The 19493-nt window shown below is 44.0% G+C and overlaps 2 protein-coding genes across 9 annotated transcripts in view; one reads left to right on the top strand and one right to left on the bottom strand.

Moving 5' to 3' along the window:
• Window positions 1–16795, top strand: part of CUNH1orf112 (chromosome unknown C1orf112 homolog) — a 40217-nt gene extending 23422 nt beyond the window's left edge. For 4 of the 6 annotated variants that reach the window (XR_002100173.1, XR_002100172.1, XR_002100175.1 and 1 more), the window contains 7 exons: window positions 451–546; window positions 1281–1394; window positions 1857–1961; window positions 2337–2417; window positions 3345–3464; window positions 4837–5325; window positions 16784–16795. Coding sequence is in view for 1 of the 6 variants with exons in the window: in XM_019530824.1 (XP_019386369.1) it covers window positions 451–546; window positions 1281–1394; window positions 1857–1961; window positions 2337–2417; window positions 3345–3464; window positions 4837–5028 (708 nt within the window). In the remaining 5 variants the exon portion in view is untranslated. Of the gene's footprint in view, window positions 1–450; window positions 547–1280; window positions 1395–1856; window positions 1962–2336; window positions 2418–3344; window positions 3465–4836; window positions 5716–16783 lie in introns of those variants that run through there. The other 2 variants (XR_002100176.1, XM_019530824.1) reach the window with 2 other exon arrangements.
• The window catches only part of SCYL3 (SCY1 like pseudokinase 3), a 31188-nt gene continuing 17438 nt past the window's right edge, over window positions 5744–19493 (bottom strand). For all 3 annotated transcript variants that reach the window (XM_019530826.1, XM_019530827.1, XM_019530825.1), the window contains exons 9-14: window positions 15268–15407; window positions 14277–14464; window positions 13232–13403; window positions 9903–10064; window positions 7683–8419; window positions 5744–6196 (exon numbers count right to left, since the gene is read on the bottom strand). In XM_019530826.1, coding sequence (XP_019386371.1) covers window positions 6134–6196; window positions 7683–8419; window positions 9903–10064; window positions 13232–13403; window positions 14277–14464; window positions 15268–15407 — 1462 coding nt within the window. In that variant the 3' untranslated portion in view covers window positions 5744–6133. The remainder of the gene's footprint in view (window positions 6197–7682; window positions 8420–9902; window positions 10065–13231; window positions 13404–14276; window positions 14465–15267; window positions 15408–19493) is intronic.

Below are 19493 nucleotides of genomic sequence, written 5' to 3'. Positions count from 1 at the left end.
CCCCTCCTGCCCCCTGGACGAGCCGCAGCTCCATCCTGTGCCTGCCTCGTCCAGGCAGCGCCTAACTTAGCCCCAGCCCCACCTCCTCCCTACAGGGCGGTGTTGATCTGCCCCTTCCTCCCCTTTCCCCTTTTACCACAACAGACTTACTAGCTGGACTCAGCTGTATCAGAAATCGGATTAGTATTGGCTGATATGCCTCCTTAAAAATCGGCTATCAGTATCAGCCCCCAAACTATCTATCGGTGCACCCCTACTTCTTAAACTACTTCTTTACTCCTCTCTTTTCCTGTCTCCTTCCCAGCTTTTCAGAAGTCGGGTGGTGGTCTATTTGAGGCCAGACTGAGTATTTGGGAACGTTGTTGCAGTATTAAGTTTTTTCTACATCAGTTGAATTGCCTGGTGAGCAAAAATGTTCTGTTGGTAATGATATCTTCTGATCTGCTGAAGGTCTCAAGTCAACAGTGTCTCCAGCAGACAGTCTGCTTACTGCTTCAGCTACTGCAATTTTTCAGCTTGATGTTAGATCCTCAACTGATGATTCAGGTAAGAACCTTATTAGACAGTCTACCAAGTAAATACTGGGCCCTTGGCTGACTAAGAAACATCTGATGAATTGCCTCCTTGGTCTGATTTCTACCATTTAGCAACAATGAAGAGTTTTAACTTTATTTTGAATTCTTTCTTGGATGCTTTTGCTTAATGCTTTGCATTGGTCACTATGGTTTTTAGGAATGTCATGTGTTTTATCCCCAAAAGTTAAGTTTGTGTTTGTGGGTTTATGTCCATAAAAAGTCATGTTGGAAATGATAGATTCAGGCATTTTTTTTTAATACCTTGAACAGCTCTAGAATACTTGCTTTGCTGCAGGTATGTGCCATTGCTGCATCAAATATTCCATCTAACTTTCTGGGCCAGTGGTGCCTAAACTATTTGCTCTGTGGGCTGGCTGTGTGATGCCTGGTCAGTCCACAAGCTACATCCGGTCCATAGTCCTGATACAGCATGCAATGCTGGCCCTGCTGGGGCCTGAGCCATCCGTGTGGGGTTTGGAAATTTGATGTTGGGAGGATGGTGGCTGTGTTAACTGCAACTGTTCCCCTGCTGCCAAATTTCTGGACTTGGATCAGATGACACTGCTCTGCAGACTAGGGGTTGAGCACTCCTGTTCTAGATTTTGGCATACTCAAGTTCAGTGGTCATCGCAGAGCCTCGTGGATTAAAGTTTTAATCTGTAGTCCTGTCTTTGTGGGTCTTCATATAGATTTATTTTCCTGCAGATATTCGCACTGCAAACTTCCCTCCTTCAGTTGGATCCTCCAGATCACATTCGGTTGGCAGCACTGGATTTTCTTTCATCTCTGGGAAAACTGTTTATACCCCAAGTAATCCAGGTAAAATGCACTGGGGGGTCACATTTATCCTGAACTTTTTTATATATTTTATATATATATAAAAAGGATCATGTTCATGAACTATAACAGCACCACAGGATAATGATCCTCAGGAGACATTTTTAAGACGGGAGATAATGATTTACATAGGTTTCATATTCCACTGAGATTATCTCAGTTGTACCTAATGACTGTAGGATGCTTAGTGCACTCATTTATATGTTGTCGTTTTCCAGAAGTTTGCTAGAACTAGCGCTTGAGCTTTAGATGAGGAGTGCGCATAGGATGGAAGGGTGTTCCTTCTCACCATGTTTGTTGCCAGCCAGCACTGTGGCTGACTTTCTCTGCTTGCACACTACAGGCCTTGGCAGTGTTTCCTTCACAGTGAATCATGACAGTGGTATATGGAGCTCACCACTGTGTAAGCTATCTGATGAGAATTAGAATTTGCTCACTTTTCAGGGACAAGTTGTGTCCAAGCTGTCGGGTCTCTTTGGCTCTCTGTTGGCTGACAGGACGTGGCTGATTCACCAACATGCACTGGAGGCATTTGCTCAATTTGCAGAGGTAAGAACGGCTGTACTTTGGATATGCACAGTTGACACTTAATTTATTTCATATAGAGATTTTTTTAATTTCTGTTGCTGCTTTCTGAATTCCCTTCACTTTGTTAATATCATTTTGGCAGCCAATTGCTTAGAACTGACTTTGGTATTCCTGATACTACTGCAACAGAGAAAAGGGGCTATGCAAGGAAAACATAGTAATATAAGCTTGGATGAAGGAAGAACAGATTTCCTATGTCCTGAATACCACATACACTTTATTTTCTCAATCTGTACACATAACCCATTAACACAGATACTTTTTCAGGTGTTCTTTAGTTCATCTTGACTGCTATGTTGAAGACTAATCAGATTTTTTGCTCAACACCTTTGACAGGAAACAAGCCATGAAGACATAGTTCCTCAGTGCCTTAATTCTGAAGACAGTAAGAACAAAGTTGTTTGCTTTCTGGCCAAGGTATTTGGTTGAACTCTTACTATTGCCTTGCTTAATAGAGAACAGCTTTTGCCAACAATAACATGAAATCAGACTGCTCTGCGACTGGAATCAGATTTGAGTTTTTAATATGTCAGCACTGGCTGAGATCAAGCATAATGTCAACACCTGCTATAAACTCCTCACCCACTCAGTTCTCCCAATGCTGTTCAGTTTTGACTTGTTAATGCTTTGGCTTTTCCCTTCTTGGGTAAAGGGTGACTCAACTTAGGGAGGGGTGGGGGTGACTTTGTAAGTTGAGAAGGTGTCTGTAAGTGAAAAGATGACAGGTGGCAGCTTTCTTGTGCTGTAAACAATTGCCTAAGTTAGCAGTGGAGAAAGGCCAGGTCCCTAACCCCCCTTGCTGGTTTACGTGCTGTTTTTTTCATGCTCCAGTTAAAAAGGGGGAACCTTCATGAAAATCTGTGGCCACATCAGCCTCCATATCATGGCTTGAGAAAAGCTAACAAATGTGCAAGGGAAGAGAGAAAATTATGTTGCCTAACTGGAAGAACACTGGAAAATCTTTACGTGAATGCAGTTCACTTACTGCCTTGACTCTAGAAAGACTTCAGTGTCTGTTGATGAGCCAGTTTTCCACCGGTCATCCAGCACTTCAGAGGGAATAGATCTGCTGGAGGGGGTATGTAGGTTTTTCACAGCAGTAAGTAGGAAGGCAGCAGAGCAACTGGTGTTTGGCAGTGCTGTCACAACAAAGGGTGGGTGGCTGCTCCTCCCTTTGCTAATCTGCTGGGTTTGAAACCTTGCTCTGAGGAAGACAGGCTGGTTGGCAGCTTAATGGGATTTTTCTCACTTTAGTTTTGAAAGTATATTTTCATTTCCCCAGAGCATGTATACAGGCTGGAAACGCTGCTATTCTGGGTAACTCTCCTGTGGTTTTTCCCTTAGACAAGGCAGGTGGAAGAGATGGCAGAAGCAAGGGCAGAAAGAATGAAACAAGAAAATGCAGTTTGCAATAAATACTTTCAGAAAATGAAAATGGATGGTGACCTGGGGTCAGTATTAGAGGTATGTGCATCATTCACACTAGTTGAATTGCATATTGGAGACTTGTACCAATTTTCAGATGTGGTGAATAGGCACTTAAGTTAGGAAGCCTGCTTGTTTTTTCCTGGCTCTTGTTATGACAAGGGCTTAACCGTCTCAGCAAGCAGAGTCTGGCTTTGAGACTGCAGTTTAGGCTTCAGGTGCTGCACTGCTTTTGCCTCTCCTGGACTGAGGGAGGAGTCTGCAGGTGGGGATAGTTGGTGCCATATGTCTTGGCCCATTGACAGTTTTATCCAGACATTACAAACTCTGCTAGTGATCATGTTCAGGGCTCTAACAGGCCACTTTTCTAAAGGTTAAGGAATTTTTTACTCCCAATTACAAGTCTTAAAGTAAATGCTGTTGGTGGTAGGGATAATATATATGTACCTCTCTGTCTCATACCCTGAGCCAGGGTTCTCTAGTAGGATCTGAGCTCAGTACAACCTGTTTCACTCTGAAGCATTGCCTTCAAGGCAACAGCAGCAGGAGAACCAGGCTTGCTTCTGTAACAGACTTAGAGCAGGCAGTACAATGCATAAGTAAGGGCTGTGCTTTTGGTTGCATGTTGGTGTGGTGTTCCTTTTCCCCTGCACTTTCCCTTTAATTCAGCAGTTCATGCCTTTGCAGAATTACTGTATTTACTTCAATTTAAGACTATATATATTTTCTCCATTCAATATGGGGGGGAAAAGCCCCTTGTTGTAGACTGAGTACTGCTCCATGCCCCTGGTTTACCTCACGGCTCCTTCTGGGCCAGGGCAGGGAGCACAGAGCATGTGCTGCCTTCAGCCTCAGCCACACAGCAATGGTGGCAGCTCTGCCCACAAGACTGAAGCTGCCACCACAACAGCTGCTGCGTGGCCCCAGCAGGAACCGGTGCTGAAAAGAGAAAGTAAGAGGGAAAAACTAGAACAAAATTATAATATCCCATGCCTAGAATTTATTCAGAGTCATCTTTAATTCAGGTAAATGATGATGTTACTGTGTAGAGGGCAGCAGGAGTACCTGACAGCCTGTACTCACACTCCAACTTATTAATACTTACAAGGGCACTAAAGTAAATCAGGAAGAACCTGCTAACCCTCAAAAAAAAAAAGAAAGGAAAAGAAGTTTGAAAGGCAGGAATCTCCACTTCTGATAATGGGGGAACTTCATACTGAAATGGCATGACACAAATTCTCATTTTAACCACCAGTGCTTGAAGCAGTGAGATCTTTGCACCCAAAACCTATGTGAAAAGCTCTCCTGAATGTGCTCTTGTGCTTACAATAGATAATTTTCCATTTAAGGCTTTAAATGTAATAGGACAGTAATATATTAGATATTTAACAGCTTGTCTTTGAATCTGTAGCCTTCAGCAAAGAGAGCTTGTCATTCACCCTCTGAGGAGCAGTATAAGTCAGCAATAGGCACAGCAGAGGGGGCACTGGAAGCTGTGAAGTTGCTGCTGCAGAAAGGACCACCACCTGCTTGGCTTGCAGTGAAATTAGAGGCTCTACAAGCAGCTATAGCCAGCTTAAGAGACCATGTGGTAAGAAAATGAAATGTGTTTAGACATTAAACTGCTCAGCTGGCAGAGACAGTGCCACACCAAGATCTCAGCTGAAAAAACAATCTGAGAAGGAGTTACTGTGGTGATAAACTGGTACAGATTAAATGTTTCTTCAGTTTGTCCTCTGTTAAATTGCCTCATTAGTGTTAAGGGGTGGTGACCTGCTAAACAGGCTAACCTATTCTTGTGTTGTATGGAGTTGATGTTTCATGCTGTTGATTGTATATAGAAGACTTTTTTTAAAGTGTTTCAACTGCTGCAAATTGAACTGACAAGTTTAATAAGGTTGTCTTCAGTGTAATAAGGTGTATGAATTTTTTGTAAGAGAAAATTAATGGCTACAGCAGTTGCCCTGCTATGTGTACAGGTAGAAGGTGGTGATACTTTTTTAAATTAAATTGTTAACAATGTGTGTGTGAACACTGAATGTTTTCAAATGTATAACTTAAGGTTTCATTGCCTCAGCTTAGCTGCTGTTCCATTCCAACATTCATCTTTTGAAAATACTCTTTATTGGTCAGGTTTAAAGAAGAGTGGATTTTAGTTGCGATACAGTTTGTATCAAACACTCCCTCCATTAACAGTCTCCTAGCAGCACAGCATGTAAACAGAAATAAATAGAGAGTCAGTCTAAAATGATTGCCTTTTGTACCTGAAAAGTTGAAGCCTTTTTCTCCAGAAAAAGAAGTGGTACAAACAGGAACAATTTAGCTCAATTAATTCAATTTTCATTTATTTTCAAGAGTTTTCCAAAGCACTGATGATTCCTGGAATATAAGGATAAATTCCCTCTCCTCCTCCAGTAGTGTGTTGGTACCATTACACAGACCCTTGACATTGTTCTTCCCACAGCTGTGCTATGAACCTTCCTTGTACATATGGCTTGAGCACAGGCTTTGACCTCACTATTTTGGCACAGGCTGGAAGAAAGAGCATCCTGTTGCAGGCAGTTAGGCTGCACTGGGATCTTACTGAGTGCTGGAGCAAGTGCCTCTTCCTAGTAGTGGTGGTGAGGTATTGATCCATAATAGTTTGGAAGCAGTGACTCTTCCTGGAGAATCTGATGTCACAGAAAGCTCTCACCTCCACCTGCCCTTCACCAGTTAGTATCATCCTCCCAGTTCAGCTCTTCCTCTTCATCCCAGCCTGCAGCATCAGCCTACAATTACATAAGAACCATCATTAAGGACTTACTGTACTGATGTTCTTGAGAACACTTACATGACAAATATACACGATAATCTAGGTCATGAAAAACTGTGCCACATGTTTGAGGCCCAAAGATCAATTATTAAAGAAGCCTACCCCACCAGGGTGCAGTTTGAAGCAGTGTTGAGTGTTCAACTCTGATCTCATCTTTGGTTTATAGAAGGCTGAGAGCAGCTGGAGCTCTACCCCTCATGTTAAATAAGCAGTGTCATGCATCTATTTCCATGCCAGTCAGTAAGCACTTGCTAAGGAAGAAACAGACATTCCTGGAAGTAGCAATAGTTAACTGCCACCTCACAAGACCAAAACTGTTACTATCTGCAGCTGCCACACTTCTTTGCATTTAGAGGAAGATTGTGAATTGAAGATTTACCAAGCCCTGAATCCTGTCTCACACACATTCCACAAGGAGAATAAAGTTGTGCCCTCATTCTAAGAAAGCCCCACAGAGAGAGCAGGGAAGGGAAATTAAAAAAGGGGTTACAGCTTCATCAAGGATGACCCTTGCTCTGTATGGGCAACTGTAAAGTACCCTCAGGTGGCAAAAAGCTTTTAGGAGAAAGTCAGCCATCCCTTCTTCCCAGAAGGGAGCTGTTTATCTTATCACAACTTTAAGAAGAACACAGCTGGGTTTTAAAATGCAAAGCTAGTATAGGAAAGATTCTTCAGATCCTTATAAAGGAGAGAAGAATGGTTTTGCAGTCAGGAGCCTGCACGTTCCTGTAGCTTTGGCCTAGTGAATCAAGCTAATCAGCTAGGCTGCATAGGTGTGCTGACTGTTGGTTCCTGACCCCCTCTCTTGCTCCTGCAGTTTTGTGGAGAACTACCTACAACAGAGCTCTGCACTAAAATTTTAAAAAAGGTGTAGGGGGAAGCTTTTAGTTGCCTTTACTTCTAAAGAATAAGCCCACTATAAAAAAGTTAACATTTAAATATTATGCCTCCTACACTGAACCCTTCCACTGCACTTCAGCTTTCACAGTAAAACTACCAAGGCAGCAAATGACAGTCAGCTCTTAGAGGCTCCCTGTCTAGATTTGAACCTATGAAATAGAGGGGAAAGAATTTAATAACCCCCCCTTCCTGGTCCTCAATCCTTAAACTATCCTGCCTGTTAGTTGGAAAGACCCTGCATTTAGGTCACAATATACTCATTAGTTGTGTGCGCCTCGTAGAATGAATAGTATCTGCAGCTACAACAAGTCTGTGAAAATCAACAGAGTATCTGATGACTTAAAAACCTCTTCAGAAGATAACTGATAGGCAGACAGAAGCGCACTAATTTTAAGCACTTATTATTCCACATCCAAGGCCTTACTAATGGCTCCTGACTGAGAAGCAGCAGTGGGCTCTGCTGAACCTGCATGTGGTATGTAGCCTCAACACCACTCTCTTTCTTTTAAAACTACTGTTACTCAGTATTCCCCAGTCCTCACCTCAGTAACTTCAACTGCTGCAAATTTGGATGAGAATGGCATGATCTGGGAGACGTCTTCACTGTTGGAATCTGTATCTATGTGATTGGGACCAATTGATTCTGTCCTCAGTTCAGGTAAAAGCAAGAGTGCTGAAGATGGTTTAATGTCTGGGATCATGTCAGCAAACCAGTCCAACTCAGGGTCTCGCACTGGTTTCCTCTTTACTTGGATAGTGAATTCTTCTCCTAAACCAGTCTCCATTACAGACTTTGGCCTCTCCTGAAGTGTTTTTGGCAACTCGGTAGTTTTTCCCAGCTGGTCTGGGTGCTCCCAGTTGTCATTGCTCCAGCTGTTCACAGGGGTGGACTTCAAGGGAGGACTCAGTTTGAGGCTTCTGGATTCTTTGCTCAGTTGGAGGATAGGAGGAAACAGTCTGTGCCCTGTAACTGCATCAGGTGTTGTCACATCGAGGCTGTTCCCTGAGGACAGTTCAGGATTGGGGCTGCTGGGTTCAAAGTCGTCCCAGGGTTCCTCATCTGCATTATGTTCAGCAAAGTAGGGGCCAGCACTGCTGCACGGTTCTCTTGTTTGGATCTGTATGTTCACAGTTTTGTCAGTCTCTGTGTCCTCAGACTCACTCCAGTCTGGCCACTCCTCTGACAGCTTTTCAGAAGTACTCAAGATGCTTCTGCTGTTCCCCAAAGCATTAATTCCCTCAGGCAATCCATTCAGGGACAGCAGAGGGTCTTGCTTGCCTGTAGAAGACACAAACATTACATACTAGTGCCGTAATCCCCTCATGAAATGAAATGAAGTTGTACTTAAAATTCCCAGTACCCTGACACTGCTCGACCAAGGAATATCTCAGCTTGGAGACTATCACTGCAACTATGGTCCATATAGCCAGCATCCCACCTGCAACAGAGAACTATGCAAGCTTCTTCAGTGCTGGGGGGGGATGGGGGTAAGGAAAGCAGTGGAGCAGTGTCTCTTGCATCATAAGCTGTGGCTAATTTTCAGCCTAATACACAAGGGTTATTCACCTTGGAATATTAACTAGAACTGACAAGTGAGCCAGAGCAGATGAGCTGAATGAAGCTTCAGGAAAACTTGTATTTTATGGACATTTGATCAGCTTGCTGAAGACCAAGTGTATGAGCCATGGCAAATGTAACATCTAGCTTAATGGCAAGAAGACAGGGCAGCAGCTCTAGCATTGTACCTATCTAACCGAGGGTCAGCCAAAGTCCAGCCTATAGGCTGTGTACCTGGTCAGCAGTAGACTCCATTTCCCAGTGACCCCAGCAGCAGCCATGCTGTGGTAGCAGAGGGGCCAGGGTTTCCATGCAGGCTGGCCCCAGCAGTGCTGGCAGGCAGCAGAGGCACCAGCCTCTTCCTGGGGGGTGCTGTGCTGCAGGCAGGAGCAGGATGGGCTCAGCTACCACCACCTGTGCAGGGCAGACAGCAAGACGTGGAGCTGCTCCACAGCCAGGCTGGGATGTTGCAGGAGTGACAGCGTGGTCTGGAGCTGGGGCAGAGCTGCAGTCTACAGATCAGCTCTAGACCATGCTGTTACTGCTGCAATATCCCAGTCCAACTGCAGAGCAGCCCCATGCCCTGCTGTAGGCCCTGCCAGCACTGCTGGGGCCAGTCTCCACAGAAACCCTGACCCTTTGCTATCACAGCACAGCTGCTGCTGGGGTCTCCATGGAAACCAGCCCCAGCCATGTGGGTAGGGGCTGCTGGGAAATGGAGTTTGGCCACTGGCCAGATCCACCATTTTGCCCACCCCTGATCTCACCTTTAATAAAAGGGCAAGTGGATTTGACAGGGTGTAAGGGGCAGGAAGAGACCTGCCCTTGCAAATACATAGCAATACTCCTTTCTTGGCCAGCAGCATCATTGCTTACTCTATCCTGACTGTCTATCTGCTTGTCAACAGAACACCAAGGAGCTCCCTCCTGTACCATGGCTATTCAAGTCAGCTACAACTGTGCTCAGAGGCTGCATGTTTACTTCACATATTTCCCTGCACTCTTCCCAGTCAATTCTATCTAACAATTCACTTCACTGCAAAAGGCTGCTCTGAAAAAAAATAATTTTTAAAATCATCATCTTCCATTGCTCTGTAGCCCTTTCAAAGCAAGCAGGTGGGGGCACCCCCAACTAGCAAACGTTTCATTACTGTTAAGTAGTAAGGACTGTCTAGGATGAAAGCATTGTTGGAGAAAAACTTACTCATCTTTAGGGCCACATGAGTGTCTGATCTTGATGGATATTTCTTGCTGCTGATGGGCAGAGTCTCAGAGATGGGGCACTTAGGATACACACTGGAAGAGTTCTTCTGTAGGGGCTGGGACAGCTGATTTCTTTGATTGCTCAAAATGCAAACTGTGGTGTCTGCAGGGATACAAAGCAATATAAATGATGCTGTTAGCTCCACTGTTGTGACCACTCCTGCCAATTAAAGGTACATCGTAGCACTCCATTAGCTTTCATTGCTAAAATGAAGCCTGAGTTGGCCCAGATAATTTTAAACACTCAAGCCACTACCTTTTACAATACAGAAGTGCAGCCCATCATGACTGTTAGCCCCAATGTGCAATGGATTTAAGCAACACTCAATCAAAATGAAGACTTGGAAGTAGAGGTTTGTAGTGCCCACAGGCTGCTCCTCCAGCTTCATCCAGAAACTGCTCCATTTTTGCAGTCTGGGGGCATTCAGGCTGCTGGCAAATTGCTAGTGCAGCACTCCTCTTCTCTTAAATGGAGGGCCTGGTGCTTTGCAGATCCCTGCGTGAATATAGCTGAAATTGTGGCACTTCCAAAAAGTCATTAAATGAAATAGCAAATCCCTGTCTGGATCTTATTAGACCAAAGACAATAAATGCTCTTTGTTTAGCCACTGGGCGTCTCAACACCAGTTTCTATACTACACAAAGGTAAGAAAGATACCAGTGACACTCCCTTGCTCCTCCTCCCCTGGCTCCTATCCCTGCTGAACGCACGCATGTATGCTTCCCTTAGGCTTTGACAAAGCAGCTTGCTGGAATTGAATGAAAGGAGTTCTAGGACACAGCAACAGGTAACGCACTAATGGCTCCTGCACTGTTGATACAGGGGCACTAATGGCTACTGACCTGTTGATACAGATCAGCAGCTACATCACTCTTCTAGATTTTACAAACTTGCACAGTAAAGCTTTAACCCAAGAGGGCCATGACAATGCCTGCTCCATGGTAGACAGCGTTCTCTATCTGTGGTCCAACCAGGGATCACAAATGGAGTGGGTGGGTGTTACATTTGTACTGTGACCATGTAACTGCTCAAGTGCAATCCCTCAATGTAACACATTTTATCCTAGTGCAGTTTGATTTGCCTCAGTGCCATTTACCCCAGTTCCACTGATGTCACCTGCAGTTTGTTGGTGGAAACAGAGTGTATGCTGGGGCCTGTATCGGTGGAGCTAGAAAAGGCTGAAGAGTACTTGAGGGACAAGGCCTACAATTCACATCAAGGAAACCAATTAGCTTCTACATTTTTATTGTAAAGCCAAAACAGGTAATTTACAAATGGTTAAAATGTAACAACTCCTAGACACCTACTTCTTCCCTATATTTAATATAAATATAAATTTATATTTATATATATATAAATTTATATTTATATATATGTTCCTATGTTCCACAGTTGGGTGCAACTTATTAACAGGGACCAACTCTGAACAGCCTTTAAACTAAACTAAAACCACTCTGAACCCCTTTAATTAAAGGGAAGGTTGCAACTTTGCTGGTGCACAGTTGGTCCCAGCCTGGGCTTTCAACAGCAAGTTCATCTGTTCTCTTCCCCCCCTCCCCCCTCTCCCTTAAGAATTTCACCGATAAAGCTTGCTGCCAGAGCAATCTGTTGCTAATTGTGTTGCTCCAGTGCTATTCTTGTAGATTAATTTCACTCCTAAAACTGATGATTTTTCAGGAGTCCAAAATATCTGAATTTTTATTTAAAGTCTGGATTCTGGATGTTTTTTAATGTAAATACATTTAAAAAAATAAGGAACTCACTTAAAATGAAATGTAGGCTGTAGATTGTCATTTTACATTTACTATGCTTTATTGAAATAAATTAAAAAAAAAGTGCTTGGTGACCTGTCCACAAATTTTAATAGGTTTAAAAGTGCCTTTTTCCATTACATACAGAATCAGGGAAAAAGTATCTAACTCTTAAGGTGAATTTAAGCTCTAAGGGAGACACAATGTCACATGTTGCAGTAGATTTCTTTACTACTTTCAGTCTTCATAATGCAGCGAATGATGTTATTCCCATTTTTCCAAACGTAACTATTCTCAGCAACTGTTCCTGCAGAAAAGCTTTTCCCTCATTTACTAGAGAATATTTTCTTCATTTGGACTAGTTCAAACGTCAAAAACTGGGGAGCAGAAAGAAGTAGGAAAGTTCGTTTTCCTCATCCAATCTATGAATGAAAAATCAGGTGGTAGAAGATGAGACCTACTGGGTTAAGAAACAAAAAGACACCAGGCCAGATTTTTCAAAGAGATTTAGGTGCCTAAAGATGCAGGTAGATGTTTAATGGGGTTCTCTCAAAAGTGGGTACTAAACAGTTCAGCTACTGTAGTCTCATTGAAATTGAAGAGATGTTGGTGTCTAACCTCCTTAGGTGTTTTCAGGTATCCCACTAGGCACCTAACTGCATCCTTATGTGCCTAAACACGTTTGAAGAATCTGTCTCCTGATGACTAGAACCAATCCATCTATTTACTAATGAGGTATTATGCTTCCTTGATTGAGGGTAGCAGTCGGTAACATTTTCAGGTGGCAGGCCAGAAAGGGCCCAGCTCCTGTACAAGCAAAGCTCCTTGCTGCCCAGCGTGTAGTGCACTGCAGTCAAAGCCTCCAGTGCCAAAGCCCCAGCTCTGTGGGCCGGATTTAGTGGCTCCCTGGGCCAGATCCAGCCTGCCAACCCCTGGTTTTAAAGGCTTATTTTTAAATGCAAAACTGGCTTATTTTTTCTAACATACGCAATATATTTAAGGATGCTTTGACTAGTACAAATTAATTTTAACATCAAATTCCTTTACATGCAAGTGAATTCCAATTTCCATCCAAACAGTTTGACACAAGTCATAAGTAAAAATCTCATCATTGATAAATGAGTCACTTCATCATTTTCTAACCTAGCAAAAATGTAATAGTTATGGGGAATTTATGTAGCTCCTCTCTAAAAAAGATTTAATAGCTTAATTGTCCAGATAGACTATAATTCTGGTTAGCAAAAAAGAAATATCAAATTTAGCATCAAGGCAAATCACCACAGGTTAATGATTATTCTAATGACAAACCTCTTTTTAAGGGAAAAAGAAGAATTCAAATGCTTTTGATTTATATCACTATTAAAATCTGCAATTTCAAATCACTCCAGTCAGGTTGAGAAGAGGCCTTCACAGACATTAAAGACCATGAGGGACTTGCCTTGGAGTCCAAGGAATACACACAAAATTGGATGGCACAGATAGAGCTTGGGCTTCCAAATCCTTCTAGTATTTACCTACCATCTGGGGAAAGGTCCGTAGTTTTAGTGAAACTTGGTACAGAGCGCTTGAAAATCTTGCTTCTTTCGCCACCTACAACCACCTCAGGTCCAAGCAGAGAGACCAGGACTGCTAAGCTGTGCAATGTAATTGCCACAATGTTATCACTAGAATCTCGAAGGCCCAGTAAAACCTAAGACCAGAATACAAGAAGACTATTAGAAACACAGTAAGGATTCCAAGCCAGTTTCTCTTTAGCTCATCCGTTAAAGTGGTATGTCTGCAGCATGATTCATTTTTAAAATCATCACCTTTCACAGCTCATCCAAAGTTCCTAATGTGAAACACTATGCTGGGGTAAGAAATTAATCTTTCACTCCACAGCTGGGTTAAAATTCTAGCTTACGTTACACATTTAAATGGTTGAGACCTTAGCCCCCAGTGAAACTGGACTGCTTTGGAAAACTACCTAGTAGTTTGGTGCAGTTCAGCATGGTCAGCCATCTCTGCTCACAAGACACTTTGGACTGAAATGCTGCAGCAATGAAGTGGGGATGCAATGCACGATCATGAATGGAGATGTTGCAAGTCAGTGTTAACACATAGTGACAGACTTATGAAGGCATGGGTCTGTGATGGGAATAACAAAGGAGTGCTCTGAATCAGGATTTGTGTATACTGGTATGGCTTGGCTTGAGACCAGAACAGCAAAATGCATTTCAAGTCAGAATTGAGGTATGCTGGCAGAGCTGGGGTGAGGACAGGAATAGCAAGAAGTATTTCAGATCAGGCCCATGGGGCACTGGCAGAGCTGTTAGCCAGGGGATAGGGAAAGGAAAGCTGGATGCTGGGAGTGAAATAAACAAAGGGTACTGCACATCAGGCTTGAGATGCATTTGGAAGAGTTGGAGTTTGGGGAAAGCTTACAGAGAAGTTGCCCACACTGTGCTTGACTGCAGCCAGGACTATGAGATCTTTACTTTTAACAAGAACAGAGTTCATCCCCGCAGTGTAATTCCCCACATTTGATACATCATGTACAGTCCTATTGCCTCTCATCCTTAACCTGTGGCAATATGATGTTTTTCAATTCATCCCGTGTGAACAATTCTGCATAGGTATCGATGTGAGACAGCAACACCATTCGAACATGCTCCTCGTGAACCTCAAACAGCTTCAGCAGCACAGGGATGACATGAGTCTGGAACAGGGCTGGTGAGAGCAGATAGCTTGTGTGGCAGTCTCCAATATTATCTAGGGGAAAGAGTTCGAAAACAGGACAAATAGCTTCCCACACCAGACATAACTTACATTGAGTTAAAGCTACTCAATTAAAATATGCTGCAGCCAGCAATTTCTAGGGCCAAGATATATACTGTCACCCAACAGCCAGATTTGATTCTCAATCCAGGTCCCTCTCTGGGTCAGCCAAAACTGGGAACTGCAGAAGCAGCAATCTTGAGGAATAAGGTTGGGGGCAATCACTCTAAATAATTAGTGTCAAATGAGCCCCAATGAAGAATTCTACACAAGAGGGAACAAGCAGCAGGGACAGGAGATCTTCAGGAATCTAGCAGGGAGAAATTAAGTACTCCTAGCAGGGGGCAGGGTGCCAAATGATCACCCTAAGAGGAAAAAAGTTGCTGCATGCCAACTTGCCAGCTCAAGCTAGGGCAACTTTGTTCTCTGCAAGAGTGTTAGGATAGGTAAATGGTGAGAAAAGGATACACACTGTGGTGCTGTAAGCAGGCCCCATGCCCCACCATCCCTGAAGGGGCCATTTATAGCAACATGGAAGGAATCCAAGCAATTGCTAATCCCCTTTCAGCAGCAAGAGGAAAGCAATATCACATAAGAGCAGTGGAAAATTTAGCAGACAAACCAGGGGACCTCACATCCTTCAGCATCTGGAATGACAGACAGTTTTCTTTGGTACTTTACCATATAGTATTTGCTTGGCTTAAACACCAAATGAAAACTTTTGGTCAAAGGCACTACTCTGAATTCACTCCAAATGTGTCAGTGTTAATTCTGGGGAGAGAATGTTCAAAGGTCACCTTTCTTTGGACCTAGCAGATGAGGAAGGAAACTCTTGACAGCTACAGGCTCAGCAAACACAAGCTGATTGAGTAAAAGAGGCACCAGCCGCGAAGCTATCAGCTCTTCTGACAAGCAGGCCACTCTATCCAGCAGGAATCTGTATTCCAAGAGAAAGTAATTAGTATTAGGGAAGCTTTTCGTTGAACAATTTATGACATGGTTTCGAAATGAGTTTCCCTTAAACATCCTTTTCTCCTTGCTTTGTCTGCCCTGTTTGCCTAAAACAATGGAGTCCAGGTCCTGATCCTAGTCTCAGTTTAGGCCAGGGGTGGGCAAAATATGGCCCAGGCACTTTCATCTGGCCCACAACATCCCCCAACCCTTCCACCCACAAGAGAGTGGAAATGAGGCACCCACATGTACAACCACCCAACACGCCCTATTAGGCCTTGCTCCCACCCTCTTGGGTACAAGGGCTCTGCCCAGCCAGCAGCTTCCAGGTGGGGTTCCTGCTGCAGCCGGAACCTGCTTGCTCAGGGCAGCAGGTAGGGAAGCAGTGGGGCTGGTGGGGGGTGAGGGGCTGGAGTTGCAGCTCGGTAGAAGCAGGAATGCAGCACAGAGCCTGCGGCCAGAGGGACAGCAGGAGCATGGAGTTCAGCTGGGCAGGGTGTGGATGTGAGTGTGTAAGGGGGTGGGGTCCCCCCATACTCCCCCCCACCCATGGCATGCAGCCTCTGCTGCCTGGCAGCAGCAGCAAGCGGCAATGTCAGGGTGCTTGCGCCTGGTGCAGACATGGCTCTGGCCAGCATTGCGCAGAGGGAGGAAGCTGAGCCTGCCCTATCACCAGGGCTCCATGCCACATGCCTGCAGGCTCCAGCACTCAGCGGGGGAAGCCCCACACTAGAGACAGCTGCTTTCCCTGCTGCGCAGTCCTCGCACTCTGCTGGGAGTGGAGGGAGCTTCCCCACAGAGTCCAATGCAGGGCTTCCCTGCTGCAAGTGTGGAGCCCCTGTGATAGACACGGCCAGAGCTGTGCTGGGGGTGAGGAGCACATCCTGGCAGCCTGCCTGGCCACTTCTATGGCAGGTGCTCCACATTGCAGGCTTGCAGCTCCATACTCACATCGGTACTGACCCAGCCTGTGACAACCTGTCAAAACTCCCTATGTAGTCACCAGGCCCAGTAATTGCCCACCCCCGCACTAGAGCATTAGAGCTTTCTTCAGAACTTCTTTAAAGAGGCCTGACAGTTTTTAAACACAGAAAGGAAGGGGAAAAACAAAAACAAACAAACAAACAAACAACCACACTGACTGACTCGTTCTTTTTCTAGGCCCAGTATAATGTCCTGACCATAATGCAGCATTAACTTAGCTAGCTAGAAAGTGATTTTCAATCTTAGGTCCTTCTGTACACTTACCAGTAGCATGATTACAGCTGCAATACCCATTACAAAACCATTTTTTATGCTTATAAAATTTACCAAAAACTTTAACCCCTTAGGTGGAAGCTTTCCAAGCCAGTCGTGTCTCAGGCTGAATTTTTTTGTGGATAATTTTGCCCAAACACTTTTGAGAATTAAGCTAGCAGTCAATGCACTGTTTTACTATGTCAATTCTTTTTATTAACAAGCACTAGCACCTTGCGGTTTGGAATAGAACTTGAAAGTTGGCATGGAAATAGCCTTTGTGTTATTTATGAGACTACTGTTCCTCTGAAATCTGCCCAAATTTAACAAAGATATAGGCTTTTGCAAAAAAAAAAAAAAAGTGCAGTTGGCACATGCTCATTAAAGCCTTCTTAGAGTTTCACTGCCAAATTCTTCAGATTCCATTCATGCTCAGCATGCTGCACCCCCTCACAGCAAGCACCTAGTGCAGTGGTTCTTAACTTCTTAGACTCAAGACTGTTGGAAAATGCCAGCTCTTAGCTTTTGTTTGTTTCCTGACTACAGAAAAACAAATAGAGCAATTTTTTTGTTGCAAATAATTCAGAAAGACCACACCAGGTAAGAAAGTTTTTGACTCTATGGATTTTTATTTGAAATCTCTGGGTTTATCTGTGAATCAAGTGCATTTTGATTAAAACAAAAAAAACCCAAACAAACAAAAAAAAGTCACTGACCTACAGTACCACCCAGACTCTGCACTTCCATCCCCACACAGTGATGGAGCATGGTGGTAAAACTGGACACTGTACAATGGCTATTCCAGACTGAGGTGGGTCTTAACACTGGGAATGAGAGTAGAGAACCCATCTCTTTCGTGGTCTCAATGCTCACATCCATCCTCCTTGCTGGGTCAAAGAATATGGCAAAGGATGATGCCTGGCATATACAGAGGGGACAAAAGCCAACTTGGTGGGGAGAAGTAGGCTGGGAAAAGGAGATTTGTGAAACTGGGACTAGAAACTGACAGTGTAATGGTAGGTTACAGCTTGGGACTGAAGCTGAGGAGACTGGGAATAGCTGAGCAAGGTGGAAAAGGGGACACAGATTGCCTGGGGATATAGAAGGAGAAAGGAAGCCAGGACTGGTTGAACAATGACACTGAGAAACAATAGGATTGTAGCCAGCGACAAATTGAAATAGATCTGATCTGGGAGACCTTGGACTCACCAGATCAGGAGACTAGGACATGGTACATAATTAGAGGCCCTAGGTAGATGCAAGACACAATAGCCAAGGAGCTGAAAGCTGACCTGGAGACAGCCTGAGAAAAGGACAACATCTCAGAAAGGACAGCATCCTCTCCAGTCAGTAAGTATCAAGGAAACCCACTGACCAGGTATGCATCTCATCCCCACTAGGGCTGACCCAAGAGGATGACAACCCCACCACTGCTATCAGTTATTCTATTAACTCAAGTGGCAGAAGTCCATGCAGATGTAAGATTTGCAACGCTGCTGAGAAACTGAGCGACTGTGATGCTACAGGATGGAATTTTTTTAATATTTTTTTCCAATTTACTTTTTAAAGAAGCCAAGAAGACATTAAACAAAAGATAAAAAGACAAGGTTAACCATTTAAGAAAGGAAACACAATTCAGTCACCTTATGTGCATGCATTAGGATAGTCTAATTAAAAAAGCATCTATTGTTTTTTCCACAGTTTCATTGATTATAAGGCCAAAGGGACCTTGGAAGATCATTGGGTCCAGCCCCCTGCACCAAGTAGGAAAGATAACTGGGGGTCAGGTGACCCCAGCAAGGTGACTGCCTAGTCTCCTCTTGAAGATTTCCAGGGTAGGCGATTGCACCACCTCTGGAGGGAGTTTATTCCACAGTCTGGACACCCTCACTGAAGACATTTTTCCTAACGTTGAGCCTGAATCAATCTTCCAGGAGTTTGTGGCTGTTACTCCTGGTTTTCCCCTTGGGTACCCTGGTGAACAGTTGCTCACTGGAGCCCTTGATGTAATCCCCCAGTGTAGTGGGAAGCTGTTACCAGGTCCCCTCTCAGCCTTCTTTTCCTCAGGCTGAAGACTCCCAGCCTCAGTCTTTCCTCATATGACTTGCCTTTTAAGACTCTGATCATATGGGTGGCTCTTCTTTGGACTCTTAAGCTTGTCCACATCCTTGTTAAAGCATGGTGCACAGAACTGGACAGCTGTGGTCACACCAGTGCAGAGTACAGCAGGAGAATCACCTCCTTGGCTTTGCTGGAGATGAATCAACTGATACATGCCAGAGTATTATTTGCCCTACTGGCTACAGCATCACAATACCGGCTCATACTGATACTGTGGTCTATTATTACCCCCAGGTCCTTTTCATTTGTGGTGTTAGTCAGTTTGGTGCCGCCAAGTCTGTAGGTGTGTTGAGGGTTGCTCGTCCCAAGGTGAAACACTTTACATTTCTCAACATTGAACACTGAGATCCCCTGCCTTATGCGGTGTGGTGCTCATTTAACAAGCAACTGTTCAAAATTGTATTTAAAATACACTTCTGTACTATTCAAACCCTGCTTTGAAGACCATTATTACTGTCCACACAGTTTTTTCTATGGTGCTTATCAGTATAGTACAAAGTTCTTTACAGGTACATTTAGCTTCAAATGACTTGCAAGATGATAGGATAGAGCTATTCACTTTATAGAGGGGCAAGTGAGCTACATATATAGGTTAAAAGATAGCCATTAATTACAGATGCCCCACTTGGGATGCCTATAATTTGATTTTTATGAAGTTACTTTTTTCTAGTATTCCATCTGTAGAAAGCACAGCACCCACTGACTTCACTTGCCA

Source organism: Crocodylus porosus, unplaced genomic scaffold, assembly GCF_001723895.1.
Source record: "Crocodylus porosus isolate Cpor-Errol unplaced genomic scaffold, CroPor_comp1, whole genome shotgun sequence".
Taxonomy (NCBI): domain Eukaryota; kingdom Metazoa; phylum Chordata; order Crocodylia; family Crocodylidae; genus Crocodylus; species Crocodylus porosus.
Note: the sequence above shows the minus strand (reverse complement) of the source record. Positions and strands in the feature narration are given on the sequence as shown.